The sequence below is a fragment of the Paramisgurnus dabryanus genome, chromosome 13 (assembly GCF_030506205.2).
Source record: "Paramisgurnus dabryanus chromosome 13, PD_genome_1.1, whole genome shotgun sequence".
Lineage (NCBI taxonomy): Eukaryota > Metazoa > Chordata > Actinopteri > Cypriniformes > Cobitidae > Paramisgurnus > Paramisgurnus dabryanus.
In genome coordinates this window covers 21,415,026-21,429,877 of record NC_133349.1, presented here as the reverse complement: position 1 = coordinate 21,429,877, position 14,852 = coordinate 21,415,026, and the positions used below count along the sequence as shown (strand labels likewise).

The 14,852-nt window shown below is 37.6% G+C and overlaps 2 protein-coding genes across 2 annotated transcripts; one reads left to right on the top strand and one right to left on the bottom strand.

Moving 5' to 3' along the window:
* Positions 1-502: 502 nt before the first annotated feature.
* josd2 (Josephin domain containing 2) lies at positions 503-4,951 on the bottom strand. Its single transcript, XM_065261224.2, has 5 exons — positions 4,724-4,951; positions 4,445-4,573; positions 2,273-2,398; positions 1,972-2,166; positions 503-1,238 (listed from the first exon to the last, which is right to left on the bottom strand). The coding sequence occupies exons 2-5, from the start codon at positions 4,564-4,566 to the stop codon at positions 1,127-1,129; spliced, it is 555 nt and encodes a 184-aa protein (XP_065117296.1). The 5' UTR covers positions 4,567-4,573; positions 4,724-4,951; the 3' UTR covers positions 503-1,126.
* Positions 4,952-9,360: 4,409 nt separating this feature from the next.
* On the top strand, positions 9,361-13,711 carry ube2s (ubiquitin-conjugating enzyme E2S). The gene is made up of 4 exons (XM_065261222.2): positions 9,361-9,856; positions 10,241-10,388; positions 10,470-10,660; positions 11,868-13,711. Exons 1-4 carry the CDS (start codon positions 9,854-9,856, stop codon positions 12,213-12,215), a joined length of 690 nt encoding a protein of 229 aa, XP_065117294.1. The 5' UTR covers positions 9,361-9,853; the 3' UTR covers positions 12,216-13,711.
* Positions 13,712-14,852: the final 1,141 nt, after the last annotated feature.

The following is a 14,852-nucleotide window of genomic DNA, read 5'->3' as shown; positions in this document are numbered from 1 at the left end:
ATTAAAGAAAACCGTTTTACGCGTTTACATGACCCCACGTGTTATCAGTTTATTAAGCATAATCGGCGTAAGACTGTGCATGTAAACGCACTCAATGTCTCGTCCCTTGTCACTTATCAATTAAGTAATATATGCTTTTAGAAACTATTGCAACAATTGTGGACAAATGCGGAAGTGGTGGTAATAGAGCATCTAGCACGCAGCTGTGGCTAATTCATTACCTAATCCATGATGATGATTAACTAATTCCATACGTCCCTAGATGGTAAAACATATCTCACCTTTTCACTCCTCTTCATAATGTCTTAAGCTTCACCTTTGTTATTGGTTTGAAAATGCAAACTCTAGTAGAAAAATCCTACATATTGTGCCTTTAATGCGCAGACTCAGTGTCTCAGACTCAGACTTTTAGTATGCCAAACATAGGCTAGAAATTCCTCAAAGTACTACATTAGCACAAGCATCACGTAAGAAAAAACACTCAAAAAGGAAAGAATTCAAATAAATAAAACAAATCAAATTTATTCTTTTCCCCTCCGTTCAGTGGTTCTCATCGATTCAATGTCCTGTAAATGAGGCAGTTTGTGAAAGAGCCTAAAAGCTAAAGAGAACACGAGCATGAGACAGAACAATTTTTATCGCTTTCTTATATGCATAGTAAAGTGTACACCGACGTCTAAAAGGCAAAGGACCATACACTGAGTAATATTAGAGTACCATTTCTGTGCATAGTTGTAACAAAAACACAAAAATCTTTGATCTACTTTAGCAGTGGAGTGCATAGATACAGATAAAGTAAGAGATTAGTTCCTGAGAAAGAAAGAGAGAGAGAAAAGACAGGGATAAAGAGGACAGTGATGTAGTGTCTTCCCAAAACCACACAACGAGTGCGAGTTCAAATAAACATCTTCATATTAGGCATGATGTCCCTTTAATTTAACACTGGATCATTCTCTCCGAGTTCTCTTTGTGTGTTTGCACATGAATGTGAGCACATCACCCATCATCCTTTCGAGCTGCTCTTCACAGCTCATGATATATGAATGAGACCTCCTGTCCACCACTTTTTTCTCATTCCCAGTTCCTTAACTCCACATTGAGAGAGAGAATGTCCTATCAGGAAAAATTACTCCCTGGGTTGATCTGGTTTCAACCACGTCCCGTCGTCTTCTACTTCCTTCTGGACGACGAGGAGCATCTCTGCAACATCATGAGAAAGCTGTTCGATGAGAAACGGCCTTGAAGGAAAAACGATGAAAAATAAAGATCAACATCACTGATCATCACTGCCATAAAACCCAGATATACCCATTATGAAAAATGTAAAAGATTTGAAGCGCAACAAAAAGGTGAAAAAATGCAGGTGGTTGGTGATCTCACACAAACAATATACATATACAGTAAAGTCAGACTACATGATCTTGCATGTGGTATTGCCATCTGTCGGTTTACACTCGGTAACAGCATCTGTCTAAAATTAACCGTTCCTAAGTGGCCAAGACACGGTTGTAATTTACACTAGATACTAACATACGCCTCTCTCACATGTTATTGCACAAAAGAAGTCCTAATAAAAAAGCTATATCCTGAATCCCACTGCAAAATATATGAGCTCTTTTTTTTTATGCTCACTTAAATGTACATGTGATGTGGTTGCATGCAGCTGACTACATCCAGTTGGGTTTGGTTGGTTTGGCTACAAGAGCAGGTAAAAAGTCCTGAAAACAAAAAATAAATGATCATGCTCCATAATGTCCACATACCGCCTGTAAGTCAATGACTTGCGCGTTTTTATATTCCCAAGGATGCTATTATCTGACCCAAAGTGCAAAACTAAACACATTAAACCATATCCATGCCTTAATGGCGGTATCGGCTTACACAAAGAAAATAGACTGGAATGGAAGACTGGAACGGTTACACAACGTAAATGATTTGGCACAGGGGTGGAAAGCAGCATTTATGTCTCACCTGAGTTCTGTTTCACCACCGATACAGGCAGGCCCTTTTAATTTGGAGTCTAAGTTATAATACTGCCCATTGACCTCTCGTACTGCCAGCCAGTGCCTGCGTCTCAGTGGAAGCGAGACAAATCCCAGTGACACTCTGGACGGGACGTTCAAAATGAAGCCTTGGATTTTGTCCAGGCATAAATTCTGTACTGACCTGCAGGATAGAAATGGTCAAAAGTTAACCAGCCTTTAATAAACTTCATAAAGTCACAGTTGCCCATGTTTTAACAGACAGAGCGACGATTTACTGTCATAATCACCTGCGTTTGTCCCACCATACAGCAGCAAGCCCCCGACTCTGCAAAGCTGCCATAATCACATTAACATCATAGTTTCCTGTGCCTAACACTGAGCGGTGTGGATTCATCACACACTGTGGGGCAAGCCTGTAGAAAAACAAAACACACAATACACTCAATACAACCTCATTTAACCACTTGAATAAATCACATCCTAGTTTCCTCAAGCTCTTAATTTAATCCACTACTCATCTATGATATCTGTCAATGCTTTCCAGATGAGGGGATGTATGCAAGCGGTGCAGTGCACATTGTTCAAGCATGCTGCATATTGTATTTTTACAATTCAAATACAACAGAATCAAATCCTAATGCTTCATCTGCACTTATGGATTAATTAAGGCCAAGATATTCAGGGCTCCAGACTAACTACTAGGAGCACAGTGGCCCCCAACTGAAAATTTTATGGGCGCAACCAAAAAATTTAGGGGCACACACCGTAAATCAACATGCCAACCAAATAATCACATTTCTACAAATTTCCACTGTATTACTAATTCATACTTTTATGATAGATGCAGAAAGTACAATGTGCTGTTTCAAATTCACCGTCACATCAGAAAAAAAGGTCAAATTTACTGGTCGCACATGTGCGACTGGATGTAAAATTTAGTGGCACACTCTCAAATTTTGGTGGCAAAAAAGTCTGGAGCCCTGATATTGGATAGAACAAGATGTGACACTGTTATTACTAAGAACATGGGACGAAGCAATGCTCAATATGTCTTCTCTGGTGACAGATGCCCCACCTTCCAGTTTAATCAAGCAATCATTAATCGATAAAGACTGACGATTCTTTGGAGGAGGGGATCTTTATAGTCATGTGAGGCGCTTGCCAAACTGTGCGCATATGCAGTAGCTGAAACAACACTGAATAGTGGTGTTTGAGTGTAAGAAACAAACGTTATGGTACAGTTGATGTCACATTTAATTGTTTATCAGAAATATGTTTAATTGTGATTGGGTCTGAAATTTACATGAGTAGTTACACAAGTAAGTATGGTGACACAAAATAAAGTAGTAGTCAGGACTCAGGAGTGATGATGTTACTGCGCGCATAGGTCGAAGTGCTACAAACTAAGTGCTCTTCCGCCATACAATATAATTCTCATTTTAATCCCCTTAAAAAATTGCCACGTTTTATTTTGTGCCACCATACTTACTCGTGTAACTTCTCATGTGACAGTCTTTAAATAGGGAAAACATGGAAGTGTTTGGTGGCTTCTAAATTCATCCCTGTTTGGATCCTAAGGAATAAATGGGGCTAGGCTAAATGCTTACACAGTCACAATGCGCTGCACAAAGATTAAGTGCATGCATTAAATAAAAGATAGGTATGTATTAATTTGTCGGAGTTGAGGCAAGAACATAGTAAAATATTGAAAAATAGTGGTGTTTTCCTTTAAAGTAAAAATATGAAAATATCGAACAATCCGGAGTATAAAAAGTCACGTATGTGACCTAGAGTTATAAATAGTGCAGAGCTGCTTAAAGAAATAATTCATACATATTGATAACTTTGAATCTCATTGGTTCTTGCTTAGTTGTGTCGTTATGAAACACAACAACCAGTCACAAGACATGCAAGATCCAAAGTTACAAATGTTACAAACATGCTGCTATATTTTTAACTTTCTCTAATCTCTGTTGCCATGGATAAACAATGTATCACTCACTTAATACTCTCAAAATTATTTTATTATCTTACAAATGTATAGTTTAGCTTCAAAAGTCATATATTAGCCCAATGGAGTTATTTGGAATTCTTCAATGATGAAATAATAAACATCTGGGATGGCATCCCTGCTAAAAAAAAAAACAATAGACACCATCACAGAAATTCTATTGGATTTATTGGTTTAAATGGGAATTTCATTGGTTGTATTGAAAACTATAATGGTCTCTGTTGGTCTCTACTGGTATGTGTTGGGTTCTGTTGATGGGGCCATTAAATCCTAATGGAATATGTCCCAAAACACACTGCAAAAAGGAATGTTGGTTTTGATGGTAAAAGCTAATGGTTCCTATTGGTATTTTAATGGAAACCATTGTTTTTTTCAGCAGGGGTGGAGGTAAGCTGTGAGAGAATTTCCCGTTTTTGGGTAAACTATTCAGTTAAGACATTGTGCTCACCGCTTGCAGATGTCATCTGCTGTCTCTTTGGTGAACACTCTCTCCTGAAGCACATTGTTCAAAGCATGGATGGCGCAGAGCTCCAATCTCTGTTTCTCGTGAAACACTTCGCCCCCACTCATACTCAACCTGTGAGATTAATAATGTCAAAGGTCGTCCACTGATTAACATTTAAAAAAAACTTACGACATCTAAAAACATTGTTTTCATGAATGCGTAAATGTCCAATGTTCAAGTGAACTGACAACACATGAAAGCACGTGACTAAATGCACCATACCTTACGGAAGACAGCCGCAATGCAATGATCTGTTCAGTTATCGACAGTAAGAAAATAAATGGTACTGAGACGTACCGTGAAACTAATCTTTATTGTAACATAAAACGCATTTATGCGATGTACTATCAGTTACTGAAACTAAAATATAAAGACTAAAATGAGAACACTATCGTTTTCTTGTCCGTAACGATCGGGCGGAAGTTGTCTTGTTGTTGTTGCGACGGTGACGCCCCATGAAGTCATGATGAGTGTTCGACTTCATGCGACGCTCCGCAGACTGATTGGCATATGACATCACAGTATCGCGAGAAAGCGGGCCTTTCGGACAGTTATCGCGGCATTTTAGTGTCATAGGCCGATCGCCCTGCGCATTGCTGCAAGAAGTCCGACTATGGGGAGTCGCGTAAGCTTCAGGCTCTATTGGTTAGCATCAGATGCTAGTTTTTATGATTTGCTAAATAATATAGATGCCATTTTACACTATAAGAACACGTGGTTAGTGCATAAGTTACAGTAAGTCCTTAAATACATCTTATGATATAATCAGTGGGAAAATAATTAAGTCAAAATGTAGCGCTTGATTGCCCTCTAGCGGTTATTCAGTACTACTAATTACATTTGAAAAAATTATAAGAGGTCAAACTGACCAGATTTCATGATCAATTCAGTCATACTGGAAAATAACTAATACAGTGAGATAACTAATTTAATCGTTAGTTAAGTTACTGCATACACATAAGATGCACGAACATATATCATTATCATTTGCGTGTAATGCGTTGAAATAATATACATTTTAGCTCATTTATATACTGAATAATTCTATAATGTCTATCTTTATCAATAAATCTGGTCAGTTTTGTTCATCTATCTTACGCTCCTTGAACATTCATAAAATTGGTTTATGTTCTGCCAATAAGTTATTTACTGATAAACTGAATATATTATGTAAATAATTATATAATAAAACTTGTAAAGAGAATTAAGAAAACCACTTAAATATGTTTTTTTTAAGACGATGCCAAATAAGGTGAAATTTGTATTAAATTTCACTTGAGTAAATGTGTAAACTGTAATTCTTTTTTTTATTCTTGGAAAAAGTTACATTTTAACGTCTATACTTATTATATTTTGTTCAGTCTACACGTTGGTTTAAATGGATTTTCTATTAAATAGCTTTTATTTTGATGCGATAATCTTGCAGCGTTTTTAAACTGGTTTAAAGATGGCTATTTGAATATAGGGCATATATAATATCGTTTTAAATAAACTGCATGGGTCACTATATGGTCCGTGTAACGCTTTTCAGTTCTTTTTTCAATTTGCACCATCAAAATTAATCAAATGAAAAATTGGTTTCAAACTTTCATTTTTCAATTTTCATGAGTCCTTTATAAACGGAAAATTGTCTCTCGGTTTAATTTTCAATTCTACGTGTTTAGGTTGTTGCTTTAGAATTTCAGGTTTTGGAACAAACAGAACAATGACGGCTTGTTCTAATTTTCCATTTCTGTGTTTGCGCTTGCGGCTGGAACGTACCATTATCGCCGGGGGTGGAGTGTAACGTTAGTCTACAGCCGGTCACGGACCCACAGCGCTATCGCGTTAAATCTCACCATATTTATCTCCTCTATGTATATTACACATTTATTAAATATATTTTGAATAACAATAATGCCTGTAAACATTTATCTATCGGACCTCGGTTGCCGTTTTGGTTTTTATCAGTAGATGGCGATGTAACGACCTGGCAGTAAGTGCATGCACTCAAGACGTGATGGATAAACCTGTATCTGCCGCAGTTCAGCCTGCATAATGGCTCGAAAATTTTAATCATGTTACCCCGATATATTACGAGCCTGGTAGCGAGTCAGGTTTGTCACCTGAAAGTTGCCGTTTCGAGTCTCACGGGCGGCCGCTTGTGCAAGGCACCTTCCATTGCTCCCCGGGGGCTGGGCGCCCACTGCTCCGGGTGTGTGTTCATAACTGGCAGTGCGTGTGTTGCTTACTTACTGGATGCATTCCATATTTTAAACCATGTCACTTTTGTTTTCCTTTTTAAAAAACTTTATTAGGGTATGAGCCGCGAATGCCCACCCCGTGACGCCTGCCCTGTTATATTGGCTTACTAACCATATTAATATTTGAGATATCCACAGTGTATCCATTCCCAGCTCTTCTACCAGCTAACAGATCACACCTACAGTGGTGTTAAAAACATGGTAGGCCTACTAATAAAAGTGAATAAATTGCAAAAAAAATATAAAGTGAGATTATTTCTTTATTTTAAATGTATTGAAAACATTACACATTCAATTCCAAAACAAAGCATTAACAACTTAAAGGTGGTTTCCCGGACAGGGCTTATCCTAGTCCCAGACTGAAATGCATGTTTGAGCTGCCTTAATTTAAAACAGTATTCACAGTTCCTGTCAATTTTTAGGTTTGTGTCAGAAACTGCATTTGTAATGTCACCCCACAAGTTTTTAATGGTGCAGAGAGATCAGAGGATTGAGTTGGCCACTTTAAAACCAGATTTTGCCCTCTTGCTTTTGTGTTTGTTGTCTTGTTGACACCCATTTTAGGGGCATTCCTCTTCGGCAAAGGGCAACATAATCTCTTCAAGTATTCTACAAACTGATCCATGTTCCCTTGTATTTGATAAATAGTCCCAACACGGCAGTATGAAAAACATCCCAATCCCATGACTTTTACACCGCCATGCTACACTGTACTGTGGCTTGAATTCAGTACCCGGGGGTTGCCTGAGGTTCTGTAAAGACCCCAAAAAGAAAGATTTTAATCTTATCAGGCCACAAAATTTTACACTATTTTTCTTTGGGCCAGCTGATGTATTGATGTAATTCTATAGATGTCTTTTTTCAACAGTGGTGCTTTACTGCATGGGGCTTCTTGCATCAGTGACTGTCACAAGATCATCATCTTTTATCTTTCTAAAGGTTTTCAAATTTTTAATCAAATTGCTCTGTTCCTCTGAGCAATGTTTGAAACGACCCATTTTATTTAGAAATTCAGCAGCATATTATATATTTTATAACAATGGGCAAAACATTTCTCTCTTCTCTCTTCTTCTCTCTTTCTTAATAAAGGACAGAAAGAAGCTGTTTTCACAGGTTGAACTCATTTTAAACTTCATACTGCTATTATTTTGATCACGCCACTTTCAATAAATGAATCACTCAGAGCAAGTAATGTGGATATCATTACCAATGGCTCTATTTTTTTCTATAAATAATTTCCAGAAATATTACTACTACTAATAACAATAGTGGTTTATCAGGTTACTGATGTTGCACTGCTATTTTTTTAACAACACTGTTTATTATAGCAGCATCAAATTATAAAATGTTTGCAATTTATTCACCTTTATTAGTACACTACCATGTTTTTAACACCACTGTAGGTGTGATCCGTTAGCTGGTAGAAGAGCTGGGAATGGATACACTGTGGATATCTCAAATATTAATATGGTTAGTAAGCCAATATAACAGGGCAGGCGTCACGGGGTGGGCATTCGCGGCTCATACCCTAATAAAGTTTTTTAAAAAGGAAAACAAAAGTGACATGGTTTAAAATATGGAATGCATCCAGTAAGTAAGCAACACACGCACTGCCAGTTATGAACACACACCCGGAGCAGTGGGCGCCCAGCCCCCGGGGAGCAATGGAAGGTGCCTTGCACAAGCGGCCGCCCGTGAGACTCGAAACGGCAACTTTCAGGTGACAAACCTGACTCGCTACCAGGCTCGTAATATATCGGGGTAACATGATTAAAATTTTCGAGCCATTATGCAGGCTGAACTGCGGCAGATACAGGTTTATCCATCACGTCTTGAGTGCATGCACTTACTGCCAGGTCGTTACATCGCCATCTACTGATAAAAACCAAAACGGCAACCGAGGTCCGATAGATAAATGTTTACAGGCATTATTGTTATTCAAAATATATTTAATAAATGTGTAATATACATAGAGGAGATAAATATGGTGAGATTTAACGCGATAGCGCTGTGGGTCCGTGACCGGCTGTAGACTAACGTTACACTCCACCCCCGGCGATAATGGTACGTTCCAGCCGCAAGCGCAAACACAGAAATGGAAAATTAGAACAAGCCGTCATTTTTCTGTTTGTTCCAAAACCTGAAATTCTAAAGCAACAACTTAAACACTTAGAATTGAAAATTAAACCGAGAGACAATTTTCCCTTTGTAAAGTACTCATGAAAATTGAAAAATGAAACTTTGAAACCAATTTTTCATTTGATTCATTTTGATGGTGCAAATTGAAAAAAGAACTGAAAAGCGTTACACGGACCACTATATGTTTAATTATTATTTTTTTATTATTATTATTTTGTGTTATATAGCACAATGTCTTTTATTGGATCCTGAGCTCAAATAACATTTGCCCTGCCTTTGGGAGGGCACGAGTTATTCAAACGCACCTATTACCATGAAGCATTTTTCGCATTCTCAACTTTCTCTGGTCCGTGAGGTTTTTACAATCTGCTACGTCACTGTAACCTAAGCCTTGGATTGGTTGCGACGTTTCGATTGTTGAGCACGTGCGGCCTTTTCAGATTGTGATTGGATAAAACCTATTCGAACTGCGTCTTTGAAGAATTGTGTTGTTGTTCCTGTGTCAAAGACTGCTAACAGGCTACAGTAGCCGTCTGTTGCAGATAGCCGAACAAACCAGCTTTATCAAAGACAAAATTTCACGTCATATTGGATTTTAAAACCTTTAAACCAAATATTTCATCTAAAGACGACGTCGAACAGCATTCAACGAAAGAAATCTCGAGAGAATAGACAGATAATTTTACGTTAACTGCTTAGCAAGCTCTCGTTAGCGTCGTCTATTTGATAGCAAAGCTAGCAAGGAGACCGACATTATAGTCACAAATTGGTCTGGTTAACGTCCCGTGGCTCTGTAGAAACACTTGGGTGTCTATACATTTCGCAGTATATTTGACTGTTTATAATTGTACAATTTGTTATAGCGGATTTCAGTCGCTAGCGCTAGAGATTGGCCGGTTTGGTAGCAGTTGGCTTTTTTTTTCTTATTTGGCATTTTTTTTCTGGTTATCTGCACTCCATACACCTGGAAATGGTATGTTTATTTTGTAATCTGATATGTGACGATTGATTATGTGATTGTGAGGATAATGTGAAAAAAAAACTTTACAGTTGAGTTTATACATGATCATTTTTCCAGTTTAGCTTGTTGGCTAATAGACTAAATAGACTAAATATTAAGGTTTTAGCCATGTTTGATTTTTCTTAATGATTTTTCACTCTTTTCCTGGACTAATAGAACAGAACGCAGATTGTCCTAGCCTGGTGGCTAATACTCTACTTAGACTTAGCACACGTTAATGTTACATTGATCGTTGACTGAGAAAAGTGCACATGTTTACTGTCTAATGTCAATAAACTAGTTGATCTTAAGTGTTCGATATGACACTTATGATGATTTTTTTGTGTTTTTGTGTAGAATTCAAACGTGGAGAACCTGCCTCCCCAAGTCTTGAGACTTGTCTATAAAGAGGTTTCTGCTTTGGCAGCAGACCCTCCAGAAGGCATCAAAATCTATCCCAGTGAAGAGGACATAACTGAGCTTCACACTGCGATTGAGGGCCCAGGTTAGGAAATTAATATTTTTGTTTCGTTTCTATTTTTTTTCAGACGTAGCTTAAATCAGATGTTTCCTGTTTGCACAACAGAAGGAACCCCATATGCAGGAGGAATATTCCGTATGCGTTTGGTTCTCGGGAAAGATTTTCCTGCTGCACCTCCCAGAGGATATTTCCTCACTAAGATTTTTCACCCAAATGTTGGGCACAAGGGTGAGATATGTGTCAATGTACTGAAGAGGGACTGGAAGGCAGAGCTGGGTCTGAGACATGTATTGCTAGTAAGTAGAATCTTATCTTGGTGTTGTCCTATTAAACATTGGCATTAAAAAATATTTAGTTATGCTCTGTAATTTTTTTTTTAATGTGTACTAGAGATTACTTATTAGCTGAAAGACTATCTTAAAGGGACACTCCACTTTTTTTTGAAAATATGCTAATTTTCCAGCTCCCCTAAAAAGATTTTTACAGTTTTGTAATCCATTCAGCTGATCTCTGGGTCTGGCGGTACCACTTTTAGCATAGCTTAGCAACACAGTCCATTAAATCTGATTAGACCATTAGCATCGGGCTAAAAAAATAGCCAAAGAGTTTTAATATTTTTCCTATTTAAAACTTGGCTCTTTTGTAGTTACATTGTGTATTAAGACCGACGCAAAATTAAAAGTTGTGATTTTCTAGGCAGATATGGCTAGGAACTATACTCCCATTCTGGTGTATTAATCAATGACTTTGCTGCCGTAACATGGCTGTAGGAGGCGCAATGATATTACGCACTGCACGAAGATAGTCCCCTTGGTAACTTCCAATAGCAGGGGACTATTTTTGGGCACTGCGTAATATCATTGTATCTCCTGTAGCCATGTTACGGCAGCAAAGTCCTTGTTTTAAATAGGAACAATTTTGAAACTCTCTGGTTATTTTTTAGCGCGATGCTAATGGTCTAATCAGATTCAATAGATTATGCTAAGCTATGCTAAAAGTGGTACCACCAGGCTTGCAGAGATGATCTGAATGGATTCCAAAACGTTAAAAATCAAATGTTTAACTCAAGAGAAGCTGTAAAATTAGCATATTTAAAAAAGTGTCTCTAAGTATCTATAACTTTGTTTACCTTTTGACTGTAACTTTTTATTGAAGTTTAGCAGTCCGAATAGTTTTATGCAGCAGTAAGACTGAAAGTTGAAGTTGTTTTTTACTTGGTCAATGCAGATAACTATTTTAGCCAAGGCTAGATGCTGCCATGGAAACAAGAGGATGATTTTATGATTCTCAAATCTTTCCAATATGAAAATCTTTGATTTAGTAAATCTTTTTGTAATTGATTCCCCATTTTAAAACTTTTTCAATTATGAACTTTTCTTCTGAACTTCTGGTGTATTACTTCACAGTTGGATATGCTCCATAAAGTCCTTATAAAGTTATTTAGTTTCTAGGATCAAGTGGCATATATCACCCACAACTTTAATTCTTTTTGTCCTTTTATAGACCATCAAGTGCCTTCTGATTCATCCTAATCCAGAGTCTGCTCTGAACGAAGAGGCAGGAAGGTTGCTTTTAGAGGACTATAAAGAGTATGCATCCCGTGCTCACCTTCTAACAGAAATCCATGCTATGGGAGGCACGTCGGGGGCTCCTCAAGAGCCAGCTGATGGACCCCAACCCAAGAAACATGCAGGAGATCCAAATAAACGTGTAGCTGGGGTTGGTTTGGCAATACTGGGTGGTAGTATTAATGGCTCAAATAACAGCAGCAGCAGTGGCACAAGCAGTAGCAATACTAATATAGTTGCAAAGAAGAAAACCGATAAAAAACGAGCACTGAGGCGACTATAAAAGCTTGAATCTGTTTTTGTGTACATATAAATGTTGAAGTGTGCAGACCACCCTTTCCTCCTCCTCAAACTGTCTTTCCATTTTAGGATAGCACATTCGTTTTTATGATCCTACCTGATTGCTACCCGTTCGTTTTCTCTTCAGTTTAAACTTACTCTCAGGTCTTGAACTGTCCTTGTGACAATTCTTTATTTCATTCATTTATGGGGTTTCCTCTGTGTTTCCAAATGTTACAATTGTTCAGATTATGAAAACAGTAGTTTTTGAAAAAGTTGATTTATTATATGTGGCCTCTAGAATTATGAAATACCCATCAGTGAGATTTCTAGCTATGTTTGTCTTGTTTCCCTGTCTGCAAGTTCTAGGAAACAGTGGCTGCTATAGTTCCCTGTATCCCCCATATCGGTGGCTAGTACTGTCAGCACAGGCTTTCTATAAACAAGTTACCTTGCACAGAATTTAAGTGTTTGAATTTTGTGTGACAAGTCAGCTTATGAAATTACTCTTCTGTGTCAGTTAAATGAATAGCTCACACAGAAATGAAAATTCTGTCATTGTTTACTCACCCTTACTCTTGTTGCTTTAAACCCATGTCTGTCTTTTGTCTAACTCAAAAGATTTTTGGCAAAATGTCGACAGCCTTCGTCACTTCACTTTCATTGTATAGAAAAAGAGCTTCATGAATATTTTTTAGATTTCTCATGTTCTACAGAACAAGGTAAGTACTGATTTGTAAGATGTGATGGTGAATAAATAATGACAGAAATTTCATTTTTATTTGAACTGTCTCCAGATGCAGGATATGCGTGTTGTTCTTCAGGGGATGATGAATGTTACCTTGCAAAGGATAATATTGTGTATGTTTGTTACTTAAGAGGGGAAACAGAGGGGTGGGGGTAAAATGTGGTCTGAATATAACTGAGATGTTTTGTTATTTGCAAGTTTCATGCTTTTTTGTGTGTTTCTGTTGTATCATTTCCTGTTTTTACTTTTGTAGTCCACTTTTCAAAAAGCCTTTGTTTTTTATTTTAAGTTAACAGCTACATTTTACCTTACACTTTGAGGCTGGAGTTGGTGTCACTAGAAACAGACCGGTTGGGATAGAGTAAGGGGGCAACTATTTAATCATGAGGCTCAAAGATACTTCTGGCTCATCTTTCAAACAAAGTGTCATATGATCTTTGTCCAATCAGCCATGTAAGAAAAAGCTAACATGGCTGTTTCACTGTTTGGATGTAGAATTTTTGACTACTTTTTAATATGACCGCAGTTGCACTTTTCTCTAGTCCTACTGGTCTCTCAATCAACAAGCCTCTTGAGGAATCTGGGGCCTTCAGTTCCCAAAGATCTTGTCTAACAAAATGTTATAAATGTTGGGCAGGATGTACGTGCAGAAAGATGTTTGCCCATGTGTAAAATCTTGTGAATGAACAATAGGGCATTTTGTGGCCATTTAAGTTATTTAAATTAATAATAAAGGAATTTTAGAAAGAAAAGCGAATTAACGCTTTTTATTGTTTTAAGTGTTTCTTGTGAATGTAAAGATGTTAAGCAATTTATATCTGCAGGGATCCCACGGGTCCTTGAAAGTTTGTGAATCTGGGGGAAATAATTCAATGCCCTGGGAAGTTTTTGACAATATACATGCATAGATACAGGTCATTGAATGTGCTTGAATATTTTATGAACAAAGTTTTCTGGAAAAAAATCCATATTATTCCCTGTGTAGTGTAGTATAATATCATCATAAATCTAGACTTTTTAAGCACACATGCTAAACTATTTGCTTTACATGCTAATATCTTCTGTATGCGAATGTTGAAATATGGTATGAATGTTCATACCAAAATGATTTTTTTTGCGTAGTTGTGTTTGACACATGAAAACGTTGTTCCCTGAGAAGGGAATGAGATGCTTCGACTCCCTTGCCATGCTTCCTGCATCCCTGAAACACCATCTTTGGCAATATTTCAGATAGCCATACTTCTTAGCTCCTGTGTTAACCTGTCTTTGTCGTTAAGCCTCACCATTGATTGAATTTGATATACACGTACAGACGCACTTACCCCTGGAGGTGTCCCTAAAGTGTCAACGCAGTGACGCAGCGCGAGTTTCCTCAAAAGGGAACACGATGTAACCTTGCTCTTACTTAAATTGTGTCCCCACATTTAGTCCTTGAATTTAAGGCTATTGGACATGGAAAGTCCTTGAAAGGTTCTTGAATTTGAAGTTAACTAAGGTGTGGGAACCCTGTAACTGATGCTTTGAGTTCATCTGAACTGTTATGGTTAATGGGTACACTATAAAAACAAACGTAGAAGAACCGTTTTTAGTGCCATATAGCACCGGTGAAGCACCTGTGTAGAACCAAATAGTGCTATATGGCCCCTATTTGCTTCACCAGTGCTATATGGCCCTAAAAACGGTTCTTCTATGATTACGGGCAAAGAACCACTTTTGGTGCTATATAGCACCGTTTGTTTTCAGAGTGTAGTTGCATATCTTGGATAATTTTTTTAAATCCTTTACTAAGGATTTGCAGGAATTGTATGGTTGACCTGTTAAGTTGCATATTCATTTGCCTAAAGCACAAACAGCAATATTTGTTATGAAAGCAGATTGTTATTCCCATGTAGT